Genomic DNA, 25,138 nt, shown 5'->3' on the forward strand with positions numbered 1-25,138 from the left:
ATATATATATTATTCTTTTATAATTGATGCTAGTAGTTTCTAATTCATGCTCCACAACTTGGAATGCCCTATACCTTGCATATTTTTCATGTTCTGTTTGATATTCATTTGGATTTTATTATTGCTACTGCCATGGCTGATGATTTCAGAAAGCTTGATTCTTTTGTCTCTCAACAGATGGCAAAAAGGGTTTAATTAATTTGAATTTTGACTCTGATGAAAACAGTCAGGCATGTCAGTTTTAGATTAAATGGTAGTGTGAATGAAATGACATTCCTAGTTCATGAATGTGTTCTTGAATTATATATTTGAACAACAATTCATAATTTCATATTTCAATTTGGGATTCCCGATTTGCCCCGAAATCCGGTAAATATTTCGGGATTCCCGAAATTTTGGTTTGGAATTGGTCTTCAAATTCCCGTCCTACAAAATTTCGGTTTGGGATTCGGGATACTAGTTTTGGTATGATATCCCATACCGAACCACCCCTAGGTATTCTACTTAAAAATACTTTTTGATACAATAATGTATTTATATTCGAATTTAAAACTTTTTATTTTTAATTTGAAAAGTAATATTCACAAATCTATTTTTACGGTTTTACTTTCCACACACGCCCTTATTAATTTTTTATCATTGATTTTCTTTAATTTATTCAATCAGACGACCAAAAAATTGAAAGGGTAAATGAGAAGTAAAAATGAGCGTGTAGATAAAACTACCCCTTAACTAATGGGTGGGCATAAACTTCACCTACTATTCTATTATGATAAATGCTAGAGTACATTTTTGCCCATCACCATAAACTATGGTGTATGCTCACTATACACCTAATCATTTGTCACGCATCTTTTCACTTAACTTTGATTAATTTTTTTCAAAATTGAAAAAAGTAGCATTTAATGTGACAGTTAACTAAAATTAAGTGAAATGACACATGACAAATAATTCGATGTATGGTGAGCATACGCTATAGTTACGGCGGTGAGCAAAAAAACACCCTAAATGTTAGCAACTTTTACACTAACTTTTGAATTGGAACATTCTTAATTTAACAAAACATTTATTGCTTTTAAAATTATGTTTTCTATTTTTTTTTTCATATTTAATTCTTTGCCAAATGCATTAAAAGTTTGTTTTTGTGTAAAAAATTAACACATTTTGTGAAAAGATAAGAAAGTCCAAATGCAAAGATTAGTGCAAAAGTGAAACGTGTTATGTAAAAAATTGACAAGCAAAAGTTTCCATCCTCACTCCTCTCTCCATCACTTCAAATTCAAATTAAGAAGTGATTTTTACACACATTTTTTATCCTCTCACACACTCATGTTTAATTTTGATCATTGATTTCATTTGATTTATTCAATCTGATGATCATAAATAAAATAAAATAAAATAAAGTGTGTGATAAGCTAAAAAGAGTGAATAATACTCAAAACTTCAAAACTTTCAAGTTATTACAACAAGGACCCAAAATATTCATGACCAAATAAAATTTTATTCAAAAGGACTAAGCTATTTGCCCTTTAGTGAATGAGAACATAAATATGAAAGTATAAACTTTTGGACAGAAATGCAAAGACACAAAAGTATAAAACTTCATGTAATTTCAAGAAAGGCTTGAAAGGCTGGTTTTGGAAGGCTGTGGATGAGTGAAAATTATGTGCCCCCAAATTTCTTCTCCAACCCCATGGTGGCGGCGGTGACGGTGAAGCCATGGGAGGGGGTGAGAATTCATGAGTGGGTTTTTTCGACATGCTTGTTTGTGGGAATGCTAGCACTCTTAGGAATGCGAGTACTACTCACAAACTTATCAACATTAATACCGGTAGCAATATTATGGGGTCCATAGACGTTTGTTTTCCGAATGGCTCATCCAATTCACTAGCATGTCGAAGATTTGTTTTTGCAGCGATGATGAAGAAACTCGTCCCTCTCTTTCGATTGTCCATGTTGCCTCGGTTTTGGATGGGCTTTATAATGATATGCTTGGGCTTGTTCTTGACAATGCTAGTGTCGGTTCGGCGTTGTATGGTCTGAAATGGCCCTCGCAGTGCACTAACATGTTGAGTGTGAGTTCATGCGGCGGTGATGAAGAAGTTTGTCCCTCCTTTGACGGTTAAGAGGGCTTTGGAACCAAAGCTCGTGCTTGTTCTAGGCATGCATTGATCAGGGCTTGGTGCTATGTGTTAGATCCTTCCTAACCCCCTGCATGTTGAAAACAAGTTCGAGCAGTTGCAACGAAGTGTTTGGACGAAAGCCTATCTTTTTCTCGCATCAATGAATTAAACATTTATAAAAAGCATCATGAGAAACTCATAGGTATTATTTTCTTTCTATTAATTTTTTTTTATAGAAATAACACGTTTGTCACCTATGGCACCCTGGATCAAGCTCAAACTGGCATTGGCAAAAAATTTGACGTCTTTCATTTTATGAGGGCTAGAAAGTTGGTGTTCAACGATTTCCACATCATTGTGAAGTGGATCGTAAGACCGAATATAAGTTGATCGACTACAAACTTGATCTTACTGATGCAGATAAAACCACGAAACGTAGATTTCTGGTCCATTTATAAGTTGTACAAGGATGATGAGAGACTCACATTAGTAATGCAATCATGCAAGTCGTTTGAACAATCATGTTCTATGTTTTATTCACTTCTTCTTCTTCCACCATTTGAGCTTGTGAACTCTGAGGTTGCAGGGATTTTGAGTTTTCGCATTTGAAAAAATGTTAGGGAGACCATCTATATAATCAATATTTTGTAGACCACGTAATGTGGTGATTGATTGTTGGATAACTATGTGCCCTTTTCATCGTTAATTCTCCATGTCTCTGTAGACATCGAAATTTCGGTAAATAAATGTTGACCGATAAATCAAAGTTTCAACGCTCATGTATTACATAAATTTTACACGTAGCGTGTGTCTAAACAAAAAATCGAAATAAGTTGGAAAAGTCATCAAACAGGACACATGTCAACACCTGGCAGAAACGACTTATTTCATCTGGAATATTATATTCAAAATTAGGCCTTGGAAATTTCTATAAATAGAAGGCTAATTCATTCATTTGAGGGAGGAATTCATATTACACCTTGAAGCTCTGAAGCTCTGAAACTCCGAAGCTCTCAAGCAAATCCCGAAGGATCAAGAAAGCCCTTTTCGTTCTTCATCAAATCCTCCTTCAAGATCAAGCCCCAACGGCCCTTGAAGAACAATCCACCGATTCAAGATCAAGCCCCGACAGCCCTTGAAGAAAGTCGTTCTTCGTTCTTCGTTCTTCGTTCATCATTCTTCCAAGATCAAGCCCCAACGGCCCTTTGGATCAACAATCATCCACCAATTCAAGATCAAGCCCCGACGGCCCTTGAAGAAAGTGTTCTTCGTTCTTCGTTCATCATTCTTCCAAGATCAAGCCCCAACGGCCCTTTGGATCAACAATCATCCACCAATTCAAGATCAAGCCCCAATGGCCCTCGAAGAAAGTGTTCTTCGTTCTTCGTTCATCATTCTTCCAAGATCAAGCTTCCAAGATCAAGCCCCAACGGCCCTTTGGATCAACAATCATCCACCAATTCAAGATCAAGCCCCAACGGCCCTCGAAGAAAGTGTTCTTAGTTCTTCGTTCATCGTTCTTCCAAGATCAAGCCCCAACGACCCTTTACACCAACAATCATCCACCAATTCAAGATCAAGCCCCGACGGCCCTCGAAGAAAGTGTTCTTCGTTCTTCGTTCATCGTTCTTCCAAGATCAAGCCCCAACGGCCCTTTACACCAACAATCATCCACCAATTCAAGATCAAGCCCCGATGGCCCTTGGATCAACAAGCCACCGTTTTTCAAGATCAAGCCCAAAAGCCCTTGAAGATCCGTTCATCACTGTTCTTCAAGATCAAGCCCAAAAGCCCTTAAAGATCCGCTCATCACCATTATTCAAGATCAAGCCTCAACGGCCCTTAAAGAAACACTCATCCTCAAGATCAAGCCCCAACGGCTCCTTGAAGATTCGCTCAAATCCACCTTCAAAGATCAAGCCCACGGCCCTTGAAGAAACTTCCAACAATTCATCCAAAATCAAGCCTCCACGGCCCTTGGATCAACAAAATATCCATAAATCAACACCTTACGGAGATCGAATCAGAGCATCAAAATAGAGAGAGATTGTAACCCAAAATCATCAAATACAAATATTATTTTGTGCACGTTGTTCTTGTTTCTTTCGTTTCAGGAAATTTTCGTGTTCACAAATTTGGCACGCCCAGTGGGACAATCTCTACCTCTCATCTCTTTCTCCGTTCAAGGAATCCAAACACACCTCAAAGTCAATGGCATCAAGCAAGGGACAAGCCGTTCTCACAACCACTGAGGGAAGGATCCTAAGCACTTCTGCCGCAAACAGACAATCCATTGGCGCCACAACCGCTCCTCAACATGCCACTTCAAAGTTGGTGCTGCTAAAAGAGCAAGGGGAGCATCAAAGGTGTGAGTCTATCATCAACCTGACCTCGTTGGGGGCACCGAAGCATGCTGCTGAGGCACACAAGATGACATCCCAAAACAGCCAACGACGTTCTTCGTCAGCATCTTGGATGTCTAAAGGAAAGTCACGTCTATTGGTTGCACAAGTCATGACCATCAGCATTACCTCCATCGAAGAACAATTGGCTCAGATGAATGAAGCAATTGCAAGGTTAACCCGAACTGTGGAAGAAAAAGACTTACAAATTGCAGTACTTGTCAACCGACTGGAGGCGTAGGATGGCGAGAAACCCAAACCAGAAGATGATCCACTACAGAGAAGAGATGACGAAGAAGAGGAGCCTCAGGTGGAGGAAAACGATGTGAAGCCGGAGCCAGACCAGGCAGCGGCACTCATGGGATCTCTTTCTATCCAGCAGCTACAGGAGATGATCACCAGCACCGTTAAGGCGTAGTACGAAGGGAGCTCAAATACCTCCGGGTTGTACTCGAAGCCATATTCAAAAAAGATTGACGCCTTAAGGATGCCGAGGGGTTATCAACCGCCAAAGTTCATGCAATTCGATGGAAAGGGAGACCCGAAACAGCACGTTGCCCATTTTGTTGAAACTTGCAACAACGCAGGGACCGAAGGGGACTACCTCGCCAAGCAATTTGTGCGCTCGCTGAAAGGAAACGCCTTTGAGTGGTATACAGACCTAGAGCCTGAGTCCATCAACAGTTGGGAGCAATTGGAGACGGAATTCCTCAACCGCTTCTACAGCACCCGCCGCACTGTAAGCATGCTGGAGCTCACAAGTACGAAGCAATGGAAAGATGAGCCGGTCATTGACTACATCAACAGATGGCGCACTCTAAGCCTCGACTGCAAAGATAGGCTCTCGGAGACCTCTTCAATCGAGATGTGCATCCAAGGCATGCAATGGGGTTTGCAATACATCCTTCAAGGCATTAAACCACGGACCTTCGAGGAATTGGCCACCCGCGCCCATGACATGGAGTTGAGCATCGCCCATCATGGGAAGAAGGAACCGATCGCCGACTACAAGAACGACAAAGTCCTTGAGACAAAGGTGGAGAAGGCTACGTGGAAATCCACCAAGGAAGCAATGACAGTCAACACATCTCCCGTCAAAATCCCTACACGAGGCAAGGCGATTCAAGCTGAAGCTTTTCGTGATCAAGAGATGCGTAGACGCACTTTGAAGGAGCTTGAAGAGAAAACTTATCCATTCCCCGACTCTGATATGGTTGCCATGCTGGATGACCTGTTGAACAAAAAGGTGATCGGTTTGCCTGAGTGCAGACGGCCGGAAGAGATGAATCGTACCGACAGTCCAAGGTACTGTAAATTCCACCGCTTCATCAGTCATCCAACAGAAAAGTGCTTTGTGCTGAAAGATCTCATCATGAAACTGGCTTAGAAAGGAATCATCGAGCTAGATCTTGACGATGTGGTGAAGTCAAATTATACCACCATCACTTCTGGCTCTTCCTACTTAAAGTTTTTACCTCAACCTCTGGGGGCATCCTCCAAGACGAGCAAAGTTGAAGGATGGACTCAAGTCACTCCTAAGAAATTGCACAAGAAGCATACGTCTCCTCCACAAGTCAAACAATCGGAAAGGGGGCATAGCAGCTCTTGTCAACCTTCAAAGCAATGTGAAAGTGTTGAGGATGATGAAATTACGACACAAAGATCGTCTGTTGCCATCACAATGCGCGATTTCTTTCCCGAAGACTTCTTCAATCACTCGGTCAAGGCTCCTTACTATGAAGATTGCGAGGAACAACTCTCCCGGATCGCTTGACAAACCACCAATTGCTCCTTGTCCGCAAGAGTCTAAACTGCATGGCACAACGTTCCTTGTCTGCACGAGTTGAAACTGCAAACGACACCAATCACTCCTTGCCTGCATGAGCTAAAACTGCAAACGGCACAAAAAGAAAATACCAAAAAAAAAAATATGTATGTATTTGAACTACGTTACGACTTGATCTCTTCTTTAGAGGGGTACGTAGGCAGCTTGAATATTCAAAATTTCGAGTTCAGTCACATCAAAATAAAAAAAAAAATATATATATATATATATAATAAAATAAATAAAAAAGAGAGTTTTATTAAACATTTGACTATTGAGAGTCAATTTGATTATACAAAATTATTTATAAAAAAAATAAAAACATATATTATTATGTATTTACAAAAAAAACAAAAAAACAACAACAACAACAAAAACAAAAAAAAAACAAAAAAAAAAACAAAAGAAAAGAAAAGAAAAAATAAATAATATATGAGTGTCTCGGCCCAGCAGCAACAAAAGGCTCAAGCCACAAGCCACAAGCCCAATCCGCGGTCAAGACCAATGCTTGCTCAGACTTCGCTTACAAATCCAGGCCCAATTCTTGAAGCCTTGATCTGCCGAGCCCACCTTCATGGTCGTCGTCTTCTACTCCAATACCAGCAGCATTAACCTCAACAAAGGCATAGAGGGATCTTCCAGTGCCTCGAAATTCATACCAAACTCGTTGGCTGCTCCCGGCAAGGCAACAAGGATCAACAATCCACCAGCGACGAATCCACCCCCACAAGTTCCTTCTGATGTCTTCGCCATGACAGGACCTGAGAGACAAGGCGGTTCAGATGGGTGTAGATGCTAGTGTTCAACGAATCGCCGTACTAGAGAAGGTCCTCGACGTCAACAACAGAGACGGAGAAGAAGCCTTAGAAGATGCGACTGCATAGTCTATGCTCACTGGGGAATAGAATCCGGAGCGCGACGTTTGAGGGTTTGATCCACTGCTAGATTTCATTCTCGAGGTCATGCCATGGCGTTTTCAGAACATCCATCTTCGGCCGCCTCAAGAACCGCAGCTCGTTTCCTCAAACAGGCCCCGAAAGGCCCTAAAAGCTAGGCCCACCATGATGCTATTTATCACTGACACCACCTATAAGGCGGACCCGATCCGAAATGGAGAAAAGCACTCCGGTGAGGAAACCCCACACACCCACCGCCGATCTGCTCACCTGGTCCGAGACTCCACTCGTCTTCATCTTCAGTCAGTGCGGCAGACCACCTCTTCATCACCAATCTCGACGCCGACGCCATCTACGACACCTGCCGCACACGCTGCAACCACCACTCTCAACCGTCGTCTCCGAACCATATTGAGTGACAACTTGTCGGTTTCAGATCTGGGTTCACCTACCCCGGTCATTTCCTCGCCGTTCTGCTCGACATCGTCTGTACCATCCGTCCCTTCAACGCCGAGTCTTCCATCGGTGAAAACCAGACCCAATGCTAATAAAGTCACGGTGCTAGTGGAGATCATAGAGGTAGGGTTGCAGCGGCAGAAGGAGATATTGGTGGCAAGTTTGTTGCGACTAGAGTTGCAGATTCAGGACCGTCTGATAAAAATGGAAATCGTCAAGAACTGCTTCGCCGGGAGCGAGATGTTAGAGGTCCTCATCCAACCTTCGGACCGCTATCTTGGAGCCCAGCCGCACGTCGACGACGAGCAGAGAACCCATTTAATGGCTGCTGCTACATATGTTGTCCAAGCTCAGAGACGCAACAATGACGACGGGGTTGATACGGAGAGCCATAGCTTCTGCGGTGTCGTCGAGATCAACGACGGCAGCGTCGTTACGTCTGCATCCAGGCTATGGCGTCAAAGGCCCAAGCCCAACAGGTGGACCTCAAGGCCCAAGACAAAACGAACATCAAGACCCTACTCGAATCAGACCAGTATGTGTGCGAAGATCTGCAACCAGGGAATTCCTCAGGACACCCAACAAGAAATGCAGCCCAAGTCACCATCTCCTCCACCATCGAGGTTGTCCCTGCCTTGCCTCCGCTCAGTTCGAGGGTCTTGGGTTCGAGTTTGTCCTTCTTTGCCTCGCTGCTGTGCCGTGGGACTTGGATTGCATCCCTCTCCTCCTCGACACTATGCACTACCTCCTCCTTTTTCCGTCTCTCGGACTCGACCTGGGTTTTCACCCACGAACCCAGCTTGCAGAGAGCACCATATATATATATATATAAAAGAAAAAAGAATAAACAAAATAAAATTATAAGGGTTTCGGTGCATCAGGCATCATACAAAAGAAATAATAAAAAAATAAATAAATATTAAAATAATATATATATATATATATATATATATGGATGGTGCATCAGGCACCATACAAAAGAAACAATAAAAAAATAAAAAAATATTAAAATAATATATATATATATATATATATATATATATATATATATGGATGGTGCATCACGCACCATGTGCAAAGAAAAAAAATATATATATATAATAAATAGATGATGCATCAGGCACCATTTGCAAAAATAAAAAAAATAATAATAATATATATATATATATATATGGATGGTGCATCAGGCACCATGTGCAAAGAAAAAAAATATATATATATAATAAATAGATGATGCATCAGGCACCATTTGCAAAAATAAAAAAATAATAATAATAAATAAATAAATAAATAAATAAATAATAATAATAATAAATAAAAAAAGAAGAAAGTGGATCCTTGGTGGCTAGCACCATGCAAAAAAAAAAAGAAAAGGTTTTGGAATGGTGGATCAGTCCGTGTGTGAAAAAAATTAATATGTATGTATGTGTGTGTGTGTGCATAATATATGTATGTTTACAGCAAAAAAAAAAAAAAAAAAAAAAAAACAAATGCATTGAGAGAAATAAAGTCCGTTTTTATTTATTTTTTTCTGGAAATTTTACATAAATTTGCATTATACATAAAAAAAAAGTCAAATCAAATTTACAGAAGGGGATCTTCAAGGATGATCAGGTGGTGCTTAATCACTCGGCGGAACTCCAGCAAGAAGAGGAGCCGGAGGTTGAACATTTGGAGCTTCATTACGCGGTACAGTCTCAGAAGATGAAGGCAAATGCTGTTGGAACAACCCACAAACTTCTGATGATCAAGTAAAATCTGACCATCAGAGTCCTACATCTGGTCAATCTTCCTCTTCATGTTTGTCGCATAGCTATGTGCGAGCTTATGCAACTGTTTATTCTCCTGCTTGAGCCCTTTAATCTCTTGTTTGAGACTCATCACTTCAGCCGCTAATGATTCAACTTGACAGGTTCGAGCAAATAGACGTTGGGCCATATTAGACACAGAACCTGCACACTACACACTGAGAGCCAGAGAATCCTTAACAGCCAACTCATCAGACCGTTTGGAAAGTAGTCTGTATCTCTGGGAGTGACAAGGTTTCGGGCCACCACCGCAGCGGTCAAATCATTCTTCACCACCGAATCCCCAACGGTAAGAGGACCAGTATGGGATATGAAGGATGGGCGCCATATGTTGTCTGGAGAAGAAGGGACTGCCTCTTCATCAAAATTAAAGTCAAAACGACGGTCGGAGGGTCCAAACATTTTTCAAAGTGTTGAAGAAAGAAGAGGACGGACGAACCAAGATCTTAGAAGTGCAAGAAAGGAGTTTCTACAAGCGAAAATTCAAGTGCGCTTTGAAACAAACTGCGTGCCTCTATAAAAATCAACGCTCGACGGGATTGAAGAGATTGAAGAGGCGAGCTCAAAATTCGAAGAGGCCAATTCAAAAATCGAAGAGGCAAGCTCAAAAATCGGAGAAGTATCTTGCTTTTCCAGACGCGTTAGCACCCGTCACGCGCAAAATTAGCTTTGCGAAAATCACGGGCAATTTGTCGAAACGCCGATCCCAGATATCGAAGAGGCGCCAGTCTTTTTCAGCCTCGTCAACACCTGTCACATGCACACTTAGCTTGACGAAAATTACGGATAATTTGTCGAAGATTTCTGATAAAGAAGAAAGCACGTGAAGCCATACTGATCAATCACGCATTGATTGCCGACACGAGTAAAAGAATAGTACCTCTACAGGTACTAAAGAATTTCCTATAACTGTCCACTTTCACCCTCCATAGCAAGGCAGACATACATAACATTTCTTCATCTCCAAGAACCTTTCTTCATCTCCGAGAATGCCTTCCCAACGAAGCCTCTCGAGTCACTCAGTGTTTCTTATTCCTTGGGGTACCTCTGCAAACAAATGACACCAAAGCAAAAGTATCTCATATCACTAGGGTAGAAAGCAAGAGTATCTCATATCATGCGTTCTCCCTGTCCTTTCCTTTGTCCTTGTTCTTACCTACAAAGACAAGGATAAAGAAAACAATATGCCGGAACCTCCACTCAAACCCGGGTAAGGAACCGACTGCTTGGAACCCTTCCCTGATTGCCTACCTAGCACTGCTCTCGAGTACTCGTCTCCCACTGCTGATGTACTTCCAAAAAAAAAGCTGCCACATCTGCCTGAAGAACAGATAAGGCAAGTGAAAATGATTCCTTGCAGCATGTGGAGACAACGTGCAGAAGAAACAAGCAGAGAATAATGCAGTCTTCACAGTCAGCTCAGCAGAAGGAGTCTGAGCTGAAGAACTCGAGAAGATGCTACATTCTGCCAGAAGAATAGATAAGACAAGGGAAAATGATACATTGAAGCATGTGGAGACAAGCACAACAAAGCACATGCCGATTCATCCGCTACTTCTTCAAAATCAAAAGTATCTCATATCATCAGGTTTGCAATCACTTTGGGTGGAGGACTCATTTTGACCTTCAAATTCTTGGGTCGACTTGCTAGGCGTTGTGGGCTGCATGTGCCGTTTCACCACCCTTGAATCAAATCCTTAAAGATCAAGACACCAACTAGAAGAATAGCCCATCAATCTTGAAGATCATACCGTTAACCAAACTGCTCAGGTGTGAATTAGAAAGATTGAACAAAGCAACAAGTCGTCACCTTCACCACGTGCCTGCTTGCCATGTGTTCGAGTCAACCTTCAAGAATCAAGCCTCAACGGCCCTTGAAGAAGTTTCCGGCCAAATTCAAGATCAAGCATCGACGACCCTTGAGGAAATCACAAGTCCGATTCAAGATCAAGCGTCCACCATATTTGAATCAAATCCAGTTCAAGAATAAGTTGTGGAAAATCAACAATTGAAGGAATCCAGAAAATCCTCCAACCCAGTTCAAGATCAAAGTTGTGGAAAGTCAACAAGCGCAACAAAATACGTGCCGATTCATCCACTACCAAAGCCAAAGATCATCTACCACATGAAGCTCCTTGTGGTCCAATTTCAACCTTCAAGATCAAGCCTCGACGACCCTTGAAGAAATCTCCAACCCAATTCAAGATCAAGCCTCGACGGCCCTTGAAGAAATCTCCAACCCAATTCAAGATCAAGCCTCAACGGCCCTTGAAGAAATCTCCAGCCCAATTCAAGATCAAGCCTCGACGGCCCTTGGATCGACATCTACATTAAGGGACTTCAAAACGCATCTCCTACACGTGACAAGCACATGTATACGACGTGCCTTGAAGTGGGGGCATTTGTAGACATCGAAATTTCGGTAAATAAATGTTGACCGATAAATCAAAGTTTCAACGCTCATGTATTACATAAATTTTACACGTAGCGTGTGTCTAAACAAAAAATCGAAATAAGTTGGAAAAGTCATCAAACAGGACACATGTCAACACCTGGCAGAAACGACTTATTTCATCTGGAATATTATATTCAAAATTAGGCCTTGGAAATTTCTATAAATAGAAGGCTAATTCATTCATTTGAGGGAGGAATTCATATTACACCTTGAAACTCTGAAGCTCTGAAACTCCGAAGCTCTCAAGCAAATCCCGAAGGATCAAGAAAGCCCTTTTCGTTCTTCATCAAATCCTCCTTCAAGATCAAGCCCCAACGGCCCTTGAAGAACAATCCACCGATTCAAGATCAAGCCTCGACAGCCCTTGAAGAAAGTCGTTCTTCGTTCTTCGTTCTTCGTTCATCATTCTTCCAAGATCAAGCCCCAACGGCCCTTTGGATCAACAATCATCCACCAATTCAAGATCAAGCCCCAATGACCCTCGAAGAAAGTGTTCTTCGTTCTTCGTTCATCATTCTTCCAAGATCAAGCCCCAACGGCCCTTTGGATCAACAATCATCCACCAATTCAAGATCAAGCCCCAACGGCCCTCGAAGAAAGTGTTCTTAGTTCTTCGTTCATCGTTCTTCCAAGATCAAGCCCCAACGACCCTTTACACCAACAATCATCCACCAATTCAAGATCAAGCCCCGACGGCCCTCGAAGAAAGTGTTCTTCGTTCTTCGTTCATCGTTCTTCCAAGATCAAGCCCCAACGGCCCTTTACACCAACAATCATCCACCAATTCAAGATCAAGCCCCGACGGCCCTTGGATCAACAAGCCACCGTTTTTCAAGATCAAGCCCAAAAGCCCTTGAAGATCCGTTCATCACTGTTCTTCAAGATCAAGCCCAAAAGCCCTTGAAGATCCGCTCATCACCATTATTCAAGATCAAGCCTCAACGGCCCTTAAAGAAACACTCATCCTCAAGATCAAGCCCCAACGGCTCCTTGAAGATTCGCTCAAATCCACCTTCAAAGATCAAGCCCACGGCCCTTGAAGAAACTTCCAACAATTCATCCAAAATCAAGCCTCCACGGCCCTTGGATCAACAAAATATCCATAAATCAACACCTTACGGAGATCGAATCAGAGCATCAAAATAGAGAGAGATTGTAACCCAAAATCATCAAATACAAATATTATTTTGTGCACGTTGTTCTTGTTTCTTTCGTTTCAGGAAATTTTCGTGTTCACAGTCTCCACTTTCAACAATTGAAATAAATTAGGTCATGTTGTGACATATTCTAGCACATGTGTGTAAATCACTAGTGGATTGGATTAGGATACTAGAATATTATATCATTTTATGAGTGTATTACTTGTAGGCAAAGAATCTTACCGAGTTCACTATAAATAAAAACACAAGCCATGAGGAATAACACAAAAAATTCATCGAGTCCATCTCCATCTATCTCTGACGCACCCTCCCTCCCTTTAATAAAATAGGCCACAACAGGCCCCACGTAATTTCCCTTTCACAATAATTGTTGCTAGAGTTACTTTGCCCCGTCTTTGATAGGGACAAAATTTTGAGAGGAATGCTAGGTTCATTCCCCCACTTGCCTTCTCCAACTTGGCTTTCTCACTCAATAAATGCCATGTGGAATATCATGACACCTGATATTATGTATTAATTGTGTTTAAAATTTCTTTCATCTCGTTCCACTATTACTCCTGATTAAACCAAAATAATATTATTTACCAAAGTTGACAAATTTAATTATATTTGGCACAATTGCGAATATTTGACATATATATAATTTTGGATTTTAATCAGGTTCAATTTTATATGTGGGACAACCTTTGAAACTTTTTTTTCTCTTGTACTGTCTGGGCAATGTATTGTTTTTCTTTGGGCGAATAGTCTGCAGCAAGCACAATGGAAAAATAGATGTAAAAAATAATGGAAGAAGGTAATAAGAACCTAAATCAAAAGGAAAAGAATTAAAAAAAAATAAAAATGAGTCCTTATAATACTAAACTTGTGTAAAAAAAATATTATCTCTACTAATTAATAAAACACTCATTATCAACCAAAATTCTATGAAATTACCAGTTTAACCCTTTAATTAAAACAGAACATGAATAAGAAATATGGGACAAAAATGTAATTTCACACAACTAAATTTTGTTGTTTTTTTTTTCAAAACATCACATACATGTAATCCTAACATATCTCTAGTTATAAAAATAAAAATATATAAATAAACAAATAAATAAAAACTTCTCATTCCCACGTTCTCTATCATTCCATTTCTCTCTCCTTCTATTTCAAAATTTAAAAAAAAAAAAATATTTCTCACATAATTTGTGTGTGCCCATGTGCTAGTTAATAATTAAAATAATTAGATTTATCAATTTCGGTGGATAATATTAATTATTTGGTTGACATATGATGACACATCCCGTCCCAAAGGAGGGCATGCTGGCCGTCACGTGAGAGTGACGTAACCATTTACACAATTCGGAAGCTTTTAAAGAATACGATTACTAAGGTATAACACCCGAGGGTGAATCCTACTTTTGTGAATTTTGCCAGAACACCGTTGGATTCCTCGTGGCCATCAAAGCTCTGCTAGCTTGAACCTGGAGGGGCGTAAAACAAAATTGAGTGGGTCAGCAAAACAAAGCTTTTCGAAAATCTTTCATTTAAAACATTTCTAACCCCTCGCTGTAAAACCTGTATACTTTCCCAGAAAATAGCATAATAGCATAATACTTTTCATAAATCTCAAATCATCAATTTTTCTTAAAATCAGGATTTATACCATGATAAAACTTTCGAAAACAGAATGAATGATGCATCAATGTAACAGGTGAAATGGTGAATTAACCGGAGACCCTGCAGTTGGTCCTATACGGTTAATTCTATAGCTCAACATCCAATCCAACCGGAGTCACCTCGGTGACCTGTACGGTCTAACTGTGCACGTCACTCGGAACTACATATAGTAGTCTGTACGATGACAGGTGTATAAATACGCTATAGTGCTTCTCACATCAATCATCAGCGCGCATATCTAAGGTCACCCACCAGTCGGAACCCCTCTAATGGTCTGTACGACTGGCATGTCGGAACCCTCACATGGTCTGTACGACATCCACCTACTTGGATCCAAGGCGAGCATGCGGTGTGGTGAATAATAATATAAGCACTAACACCTAGGGGCAGGTTATGAGCTTTCAATGCAATTCATATAAAATAACTCATCTAAATAATAATAAAACTCACCTGTGCGTCCACCGCGTCAATTCATATATATATGCATCAATTATCAAACTAATTATCTCAACAATTGCATGCATGGCAAATTAATTCATAATTTTCATATAAACGCATTTTCTGGGAAAAACAGCTGTATATAGGTAATACGAAAACAAAACTGCCCACTCACCTGGAGTTCGCCCTACAACTTCCTAGCACAATACGCCAAGCCGTCATGACGATCGGCGCCTAAAACAATAATCAAATCCAACCTCAGAATTCATATCGATAGAATATATAACTTATATAAAATACGTCACTACGTAGTTCGATCCGGAAGATCTGCCACTCAGATTTTAAATCCATAACTTCTAGAGGTCCACAATATATCCCTAGAACAACATCCTAAAATTTCCTTACCATCCAACGGTCGGATCTCCGTCAATTAACAAAACCAAGTGACGGTTAACATTCTATATTATGGACTTACAACTCCAATTCCGGAAGATCCGCAAATCGGATTCCCAATCCGTAAGTTCCTATAATCCTCAAATATTACGCATTAAAACGCATCAAAGTTTGGTGACGATCCAACGGTCAGATCGTCAATTCACATTTTCACCTAAATGCGAAAACTATAAAACGTTATTTAAAGCACCTAACCAACAATTCTTAATAACTTCTCATACGGTGCTCAATTTGGGTATATGAATATACCACATTGACCTGCTCGACGTCACGGACGTCGACAAATTTTTAAAATAATTTTTTGATGTGGCACGCGCCCCCACGCGCCAGGGAAGGCACGGGTCCACGCGCGCCCACGTGCACCTTCTTCGACCTAGTTTGGGAGTGAGGTGCTTAAAAAAAAAGCACCCATGAAAAAAAGCTGTGAGGGTTTTAGGTGTTTGGTAAACTGAAAAAAAAGGGCTTATTTTGGAAGCTGCTGTGAGAATAAGCTGAAATCAAAGGAAAAAGCTGAAGCTGCTATTTGCAGCTTTGGAAAACTGGCTTTTTTTCAAAGCACACGAAGCTACAGTGCTTCTTTAATGAAAAGATCTACTATTAGACTTTTTTTTTTCCAAAAGCACTTTTACAAAAAAGTTTACCAAACACTCTGCTGATTTATTTCACAGCCGCTTATTCTCACAGCACAGCCGCTTATTCTCACAGCAGCTTTTTTTCAAAGCACAGCAATACCAAACCAGCCCTTCCTTGCGAGCTCGCCGGACTGATTTTTCCGGTGGCCGGAAAACTGGGGAATTTTCAAATGCTTCGTTCTCCTTCGTTTCTCAACCATTTTCTTCGTATAATATATCAATTTGAATCCCTCAACATGTAGAATCACAATATACTACTTTTAAGCTTCAAAAACAACTAAATCTCACCGGAAAAATCCAAGCAAAACCGGCCAAACTTAACCCTCGTGATCCCGACGTCCAAATCCTTCCAACGAAGCACTCCGAGCTTCCTTGGGACCTCACTAAGCTCACTATAAGCTTAGAATTCCCTGAAACACAACATATTACGAGTGCATGAACAGTGACCAAAAATGAAGGTTCGGATTTCACGTGATTCCGAGGGTTTCACTTCCTAAAACTAGTACCATTCAACTCAGAACGTCAAAATGATGAAGAACCATACCTTAATAGCTTCGATCCGTGACGTTTGGGAGGTTTTTGGGTGATGCCGTATGTATGGGTGTGAGAGAGAGAGGGTGAACGGAGAGGAAGAGAGAGAGAAGGGTCCTGCGTGGTCCAACCAAAACCAAATCCTCCCCATCCATTTTTCTAAATCCCTAACCACAATATTTTACAACCCAATAAATTTAATCCAAACTTATAAAATTAATCCAAATAACGTCACACCCACGTACCTTAATACCCGCTAAGGGTAAATCCGTCTTTTCACGTCCTCGATGAATAAAATCCCGGGACGGGCTGTGACATATGAGGTGATTAATTCCTCAAGCCCTTTTTCATCTCTCTCTCCCACACCCTCTTTGACACACCTTGACCAGAATTAGGGCATGTTGGGCGTCACGTGAGGGTGACGTAGCCATGTGTACAGTGCAGAAACAATAATGATAGTAGAGAATACGAATAAATGAAAACCAACTCATAAGAGTACTAGTTAAGACAAGTGCTAGAATATGTGTGAATACATAATTAGGGCGTAAGTAGCCTAAGTTCAGTTCAGAAAATAAGTACTAATTAAACGACACCCAAAGATGCCCTACATTTGTGATAGTCTATCAGAACCTCCAATCAATCTTCATGAGCCACCAACGAACATGCTTATCTAAAACCTGGAAGGGCGCAAAACACAAAGTGTGAGTGGGCAAAAACAAAGTTTTTCAAAACCATTTAATTTGTCAAATGCTCTAACCTTTCGCCGTAAAACATGTATAATTTTCCCAGAAATAGAATATATATATATATATATATATATATATATATATATTCAAATCATACTTCACATATCCATATTTATAAGTATGCCATGCCAAAAATATAAAACAGAATAAGTAACTCAGGTGAAAATAAATTCATGAAAAATAACATATTAGTCGGAACCCCTGCAGAGGTCTGTAATTCATAGCTAATTAGTCAATCTAGCCGGAGTCACCACAAGTGACCTATACGGCACTACACTGCACACGAGTAGGAACCATTGTAAGGATCTGTACGACAAGATTGGGTGTAATATAGTTATGCTCAATGCTACGCTCTCATGGTAGCTATGCGATAAATCGCTAGTCACCTACGAGTCGAAACCACCTATAATGGTTTGTACGACAAGATTGTGCACCTAAATTGGATCCAATGTGAGCATATGGTGCGGGAGGTGACATCATAAACAGGCATGTACCATATCTCTGGCTAAATCACAATCACCCGGGGTGCAGGTTTATGAGCTCTCAATCACGTCTCCCATTATCAATATCTCATACAATAAAACATAACTCACTTGGTACTTACCTGAGCGTCCACAACACCAATTCATATTATACATCATATACTAATTCATATGCTGAATATAAATTTATATGCATGACATTTCAAAGCATACTTTCATTTAAACACATTTTCTGAGAAAATATCAAGTATATAAATATATATTGAAAACCAAAAGCCCACTCAATGGTATGTCGAAGGGTCGTAGCCCCCGAGTCGCCCTTGACTGCGCTCGTCCTCGGGATAGATCTCACCTATATGCGAAATAACTGAATAAACGTTATTTAAAGCACATAGACAAAACTAGTTAATAACTTCTCATACATTGCTCAAATGGGATGTTTGAATATACCAACGTGATCTACACAACCTCATGAACATCCCTATATTTTTAGAAAAAATTTCCGACGCCCCACGCGCCGCCACGCTTCGGTAAGGGTACGGCCAGACGCGCCTCCACGCGCTGGTAACCCTGACGGAATCCTAATTGCTGTTAGGAATATTCCGTTAAAAAGAAACATAAACCGTTAAATCTACCTGACGGCGTCAGAATATTCCGTCAACTTTGACGAAATATTCTATCTTCTTCTCCGATTAGCTTAGTCGGTCGCCGTTGCCATCGCTGTCCGCCGGAAACTGGAAAAATATGTAAAACCTCATATCTCTCTCATTATTGCACCAAATTCCACAAAATCTTCACCAAAATGAAGCTTACAACATAAGAAACAAAACCTTACCAATTTTGGGACTTGAAATCCTCGAGAATTTGCCGGAGATCCTTCGATAATCCGGCCAAACTTTGAACTCGTCGATCTCGACTTCCCGACGTCCAATTCACCTCGTTTTTCTTCTCCGAGCTTCGTGGAGAAGTCCTAAAGCTTCCTAGAAGCTCAAAAACCACTGAAACCTTCACATTTACGTGTGCATGAACAGTGCACGAAAACTGAGTATCTCGGGTTCTCGGGTTTCGAAGGTTTCACAACCAAAAAAGGGTATGGTTGAGTTCACCATAACGTGATGTTCCAATTCAATAATGTATTATGATGCGAAGAAAGATAAACACAAGTCATTATATTATTGGACTGAAACGATAAGCCATTCCCTAGAAATGAGAAATTAACATAGCAAGGAATGCTGCATAGAAGAAGCGGGGCCTCTAAATCCTTATGCCTAGTACATAGTATACCTACCAAACCAACCGATCACAACAGGCTGTTTTAAATGCTATGACTAGAAAACAAGCAAAACATAGGCAGAGTATACTTTGTATACGGAGGAAATGGTGCTTACCCAATTAATTGTGTGTGGGTGACTAATCACTAATCATACTTAGTATGATGTAGAGAGCTTAGGATGTGCGTGTGTGTGTGTGTGTGTACACAAATGTACTCGAGCTTCACACCGACCCAGACACTGAACCAGAGGCAAAGAGCCGTGAAGACCTACCTGTGCTCTTCTTAGAGGTACACTTCTCATTCTTTTTACCTACTAAGTTTTACCATCTGTTATTGTCTTCTTATTTTCTGTTCATGTGTTGTGCAATTGACTACTCGTCATTCACAAAGACTCCAAAGGAATTTGCACAAGAGTTGGCAAAGGAGGCGCATTGGGATAATGGGTTTAACTTGGTCTTGGCAGATATTCCTTCCCAAACCCGATTTACCTCTCCAACGGGCCAAAAGGAGAAGCGACTCTTATTCAAGAGGTTTCTCCAGGCATGTGGAAGGAACACACTGTGAACTATCAAATTCAGAAGCTGAATTGGTTGAAGGAGATATGGAATCCATAAATACAGCTCAATTATTTTACTTGTATGTATGCATTTCTGAGGATGATGCAGAAGCCAGGCACAGAACAATAAAATACAAAACCCGGTGCCGTTTATTTACAGCACAAAAACATTATCACTTCTATTATTTATAAAGAATGACATAGAGAGAATGAAGCGTGAAAGAAAACGTATGAAAATAAAAACCCCACTCAAGGTGGGCAGAAAGAACTTTTATTCTATATGAGAGCATCAGTCATAAATAATTGCAAATTACAACAGGCAAGCTGGAATTTTAAAAGCCTAACCTTTTTCTTCCTCTAATTGCAACAACTGAGACTTTGTTTCTTCATCTAGCTTCAGTCCTGCGATATCGACCTCCTTGCATGCACTAGTACTCTTTTTCCAGGCTCCCAAAAACCATGTAAACTTTAATCAATCCCAACTACAGAGAATCTTGCCTCCTTGGGAGATCATTTGAGCAATGACAAAGCTTTACTGCCACGCCATAGGCTGGAAAGTCACAGAGTTTTGTATATGATGACATGTGAATCATGCCCAGATTGTGTAAACCAGTCAGAAACACTCTACAACTTCACCTCAAGCCTGATGCACATTCCATAATAAAATAATCTGCCCTTATTAGGGCGTTTCATGCATCAGGTTAAGGCTTCATATAGCATCATTCATACCCTTGAAGAGATTGTAACACATTAAAATTATGTTAGAGAGCTTTCATCTGATCTTTCAAGTGGCTCTCCAATATTTTTTTCCCACAGTTCTCTCACTATGTTATCATAAACAGCAGTTGAAAGAACTCTTTGTCCCATACTTTTTATGCATAAATGTCTCAATCAATAAATCATCCCAATCCCCCTGTCCCTTTTATCATATTCTTCTCTTGCTCACATCTACCTTCTTTTAGTCAGTATCCAGTTCTATTGTCAGAAAATTGACCAAGGGTCTAAGGCACAAGCTAAAACAATGGTTATGAACTAGTATAGATTACAGAAAAACAACATGAATTCTTCAGTACCCAAACCAAGCACTCACCTGCACGTGACTAAGTGTAGGATGAACCCAGTGGTTGGCTGAGATTAAAATAAGCGTTAATTATGCCAGTGCTTCTTCGTTATCAATGTCTCTCCAAATACTAAGAGCTTAACGCAACAAAAGTCACAGAAGCTCAGCCGAACACAATACCGGTAAGAAAATTGTCTGCAACAGAATCTGTAGTGATCTCCACTATTAGAAGACATAAAGTTGAGAGTAGAATTAAAAACCCAAGGGTGGTCCTTGTACAGGTTCTAATAAGCAATGATACAATCGTATCTAGCTCTTGATGATCTTAAAATTGCAGAGGAAGTACAAAAGGGATGCACTGGGAAAAAAAAACAAAAAGAAAGAACCAAAGAATACCCAACTCAACAACAACAAAAATTGTTGGAAGACTCATTAATTAAACCCAAAATTTTAAAATAACAGCAGCCAAAACCATCTTTTACCCTTTCTCCCCCTCTCAACATAGTGGAAAGGGTAAATTTTGAAACTCCCTTCCCTGATTTCCTACATCTTCAACAATCAAATAAACAGTGAGAACCCACTAAACTCACACAAGCTCACGACTCAAACTCACCTCACTTAAAAGGTTAAACGCAGATAAAAGAAAAATGAAATCAAGAATAATGATAAAAATGGTGGTTGCAAAGGCCACAAAGTGGAGAATTATGAAGAATGAGATGAGCCAGCGTTCACCTTTGATGTTAACAAATGAATAATAGCAGCAATGCTATAAAAGATAAAGGCGTAATAGTAGCATCATCTGAACTAACACTCACTGGTGCAAACACGCACAGATCACACATATAATTATTATGAACAGATGTGCAAAGGATAGAGCATCAGCTAATAACTTGTCAACAATTGAACTTTCATAAAGTTCAGAGATCAAGTGTGAACCATCATCTGCCCTAGCACACACAAGCACAAATACACACTCATGCTCACACAAAGGAATGTAGCATATGTACAAAAAAATTGAGGATCGGTAAATAGCTTGTCAACAATTAAACTTACCAGAAGTTCAGAGATCAAGAGTAAAACATCATGTACACCACACACATATGCATGCAGAAATACGTACTCATTTGCAAACATAGAGCATCAGTTACTAACTAGTCAACACTTTGAAGTTACCTGAAGGCTGAAGTTTAGAGATAAAAGTAAACCATCACACACACCAATGCACGTTATCGAAAATAAGCATTTATTCTCACACAGAGGATTGTTATTAACAGAAGTGAAGAATAGAGCAAAGTTAATAACTTGTCAACAATAAAACTTAAGTTCAGGGATCAGGTGTATACCGTCGGCTGCATGAACACATATACCCACACGAGCACACACAAATACACACTCATGATCCCATAGAGGAAGGTTTGGAAGAGATGTACAAGAAATAAAGATTTAGTTAATATCTTGTCAACAACTGAACTCACCTAAAGTTCAGAGATTAAGTGTACACCATCATCTGCACCATCATTGCACCAATATTAATAAAAATTTTAAAATTTAAAAAAAAAAGAAGAAAAAAAGACAGAATATCACAGCATTATGAATCTATATGGAGCAGGAGTTACACCTATAGTAGGTCATACTTGTAGAATAAGACATGCTGAATTCAAAATTAATTTACAGAAGTTCAAAAAAGGACAGCCATGTAAACCCCAAAAGAAAATTAGAATATAAAATAAAAGTAACCAGACAGATGCCAGTTGGACCTTTTCAAGAGTTTTAGATATTGTAGTTAAACTCAAACAAGATATCCTTCTGTTTTGATTGCGAGGGAGGCAAACGTGGGAGACGGGATTGGAGTTCCGGCTTTGGATAGCATTCACTGTTACCACACAAAAAGAGGAAATAAATACTGCAGAAAGCAATTATCTGCAATAACTGAGAGAAATCTATGATGTGATAGAGTGGTCATTTCATTATCTAATGCAAAAACATTATCACTTCCATTAGATATAATTATTAAGAACGGAAATATGAGAACACATATGAATGCCAACAAATCGATGTCCCTGATGGCTCTATGAAACTTTACAATATATAGAAGATAACGGAAGTACACATACTCCAAAAACCAATTAACATGGGCAGAAATAACTTCTACTCCACATGAGAGCATCACTAATTAGCAATTACAAGTTACAAGTTACAACATGAAAGTTGGAATTTCAAAAACCTAACCTTTTTTCTCTTTCTAATTGCAACAACTGAGACATTGTTTCTTTATCTAACTTCAATCCTGCTATTTCTACCTCCTTGAATACATCCCTGCACTTAGCCAGCCTCCCAGAAACCACGTAAATTTTAATCATGTCTAAATATACATCATATGTTGGAGAGAAACCTGCTTCCTTAAGCTTTGAGAAATATCTTACTGCCCTTGGATGATCATTCAGGGCAACAAAAAGCTTTACTGCCACACGATAAGCTGGAAAATCAAAGAGACAATTTGAAGCCTCCATTTCCCAAACCAAAGCTAGAGCCTCCCTGTATTTCTTCTGCGAATAGCGACTATGAATCAGAGTTGTGTACATAACGACACTTGGATCATGCCCAGATTGTCTAAACCAGTCATAAACACTCTCCACAACTTCAAATTTCCCAAGCCTAATGCACACTTTCATAATAGCAGTACAATCCTGCTGACTTAAATTCATGTCTTCCCTTTCTCCAAGCTCGTCGAGTAAGGTCATTACAAGCCTGTGCTTATCGGGGTTCTTCCCAAGCTTGAGTATCAGCTTAGCATATAAGCCCGGATCCAACTTTCTTCCACTATTCTTAGCTACCAATACAAGCTTCCAAGCTAGATGCAAGCTTCCTCCTTTAATGAACCCTCTCGCCATTGCCTCAATCACTCCACGACTTGCCAAACTAGCAAACTTGTCCAAATTGAAAGGCAGTTTAAGCTCGTGGTGCCTTGCCAGGACCTCAACCGTTGAAGCCAAAAGGCGGTCATCGGGGAAGAGTTGAGGCTGTTTCTGAGCCCAAGAGAAGGTCTGCAGAGCTCTCTCAGGGAGACCCATGTGACCCAATTCCCTAATTGTCATGGAAAGAGAGCCTTTTCTAAGACACTGAATCCAATTGTTCAGAACTCGTCCCGCGTCTTCGTCTGCTCCAAGGCTTCTGATTTCCCTTGCTAACCCAACAAGCGCATTAGGGTTTTTGTAGACTTGGTCGCATACGGGCGGCACCTTAACATGTTTCTTGGGCGTGGGAAGTCCCAAAGGTCGAAGCTTGTGAGGAAGTGGGAGCGGGAAAGGCCTCTGTCGATTCAGCATTCCGGGCTTCTGGGGTATTCTCCCTTGGAAAAGGGATGAAATAGCTTCGATCTCATCTGATTCCCACGCAATGACGCCATCTTCTTTACCTTCTTCATCTGCTGCTGCTGCCTCGAATTCTTCTGTTCGAGATGAAGGTTCTGTGGAAGTGCTTGTGTTGTTCAAGAAGGGGTCGATTCCAAGGAGGTCCGGAGGAAGCTTGGTGCGCCGCGGGTAGCGAAGGTTCTTGGGAAGTCGTGTCCTAGTGTTAGAACGCTGCGCCACTGTAACCAGCCGGCGGCCATTTCTTGCAAAACTTTGAGGGAACAAAAAGGGAATTGTAGCGGACAATAGAGAATCCATTGAATGAAAACTATGACCCATGATTACAGAAGTGACATTTCCTCGAACACTTGGTCTGCACTAGCCATGTAGAGAGAAAATAGACGCAATGCTCGTACAGAGAGCCTTATTCGTACGGATATAAAGGAAATATAAAGGTTGGCCCTTAATTTAATGGAAAACTAACCAAAACCCCTAAAAAACTTTGGAAAACTAACCAAAACACCCTCAAAACTTTACTTTCAATCATAAGAACAGATTTTTTCAAAAATACCAATCCTACCCTTCACACATATGTACAAGATTGGGTCAGTTTTCTGCAAAGTTCAAGTGGATACATCCAAAAGAAGAAAAATGAGATTGACATTTTCAGAAAACATTTGCATGCAAAAGAATATGTGGCAAACATGCAACAACCAAGACAATACAGATTCACATGCAAAAGAAAATATGGCAAACACTGCAGCAACCAAGACAACATAAATTCACATGACATTCAAGCAAAGACAAGATAGCCAGCTTTCAGAGAC

The 25,138-nt window shown here is 40.3% G+C and overlaps 1 protein-coding gene and 4 non-coding genes across 5 annotated transcripts; all 5 read right to left on the reverse strand.

Annotated features, from left to right (window-relative positions):
* Nucleotides 1-21,835: 21,835 nt before the first annotated feature.
* On the reverse strand, nt 21,836-21,898 carry LOC114823112 (small nucleolar RNA snoR101). Its single transcript, XR_003771233.1, has one exon. It is a non-coding gene; the product is annotated as a small nucleolar RNA snoR101 (small nucleolar RNA).
* An 80-nt stretch (nt 21,899-21,978) lies between these two features.
* LOC114823113 (small nucleolar RNA snoR101) lies at nt 21,979-22,041 on the reverse strand. Its single transcript, XR_003771234.1, has one exon. It is a non-coding gene; the product is annotated as a small nucleolar RNA snoR101 (small nucleolar RNA).
* Nucleotides 22,042-22,187: 146 nt separating this feature from the next.
* Nucleotides 22,188-24,786, reverse strand: LOC114823110 (pentatricopeptide repeat-containing protein At2g01860). The gene is made up of 2 exons (XM_029098465.2): nt 23,191-24,786; nt 22,188-22,834 (listed from the first exon to the last, which is right to left on the reverse strand). Exons 1-2 carry the CDS (start codon nt 24,648-24,650, stop codon nt 22,732-22,734), a joined length of 1,563 nt encoding a protein of 520 aa, XP_028954298.1. The 5' UTR covers nt 24,651-24,786; the 3' UTR covers nt 22,188-22,731.
* Nucleotides 22,249-22,305, reverse strand: LOC114823115 (small nucleolar RNA snoR101). Its single transcript, XR_003770472.1, has one exon. It is a non-coding gene; the product is annotated as a small nucleolar RNA snoR101 (small nucleolar RNA).
* Nucleotides 22,401-22,463, reverse strand: LOC114823114 (small nucleolar RNA snoR101). Its single transcript, XR_003771235.1, has one exon. It is a non-coding gene; the product is annotated as a small nucleolar RNA snoR101 (small nucleolar RNA).
* Nucleotides 24,787-25,138: the final 352 nt, after the last annotated feature.

The sequence above is a fragment of the Malus domestica genome, chromosome 16 (genome assembly GCF_042453785.1).
Source record: "Malus domestica chromosome 16, GDT2T_hap1".
NCBI classification, from domain to species: domain Eukaryota; kingdom Viridiplantae; phylum Streptophyta; class Magnoliopsida; order Rosales; family Rosaceae; genus Malus; species Malus domestica.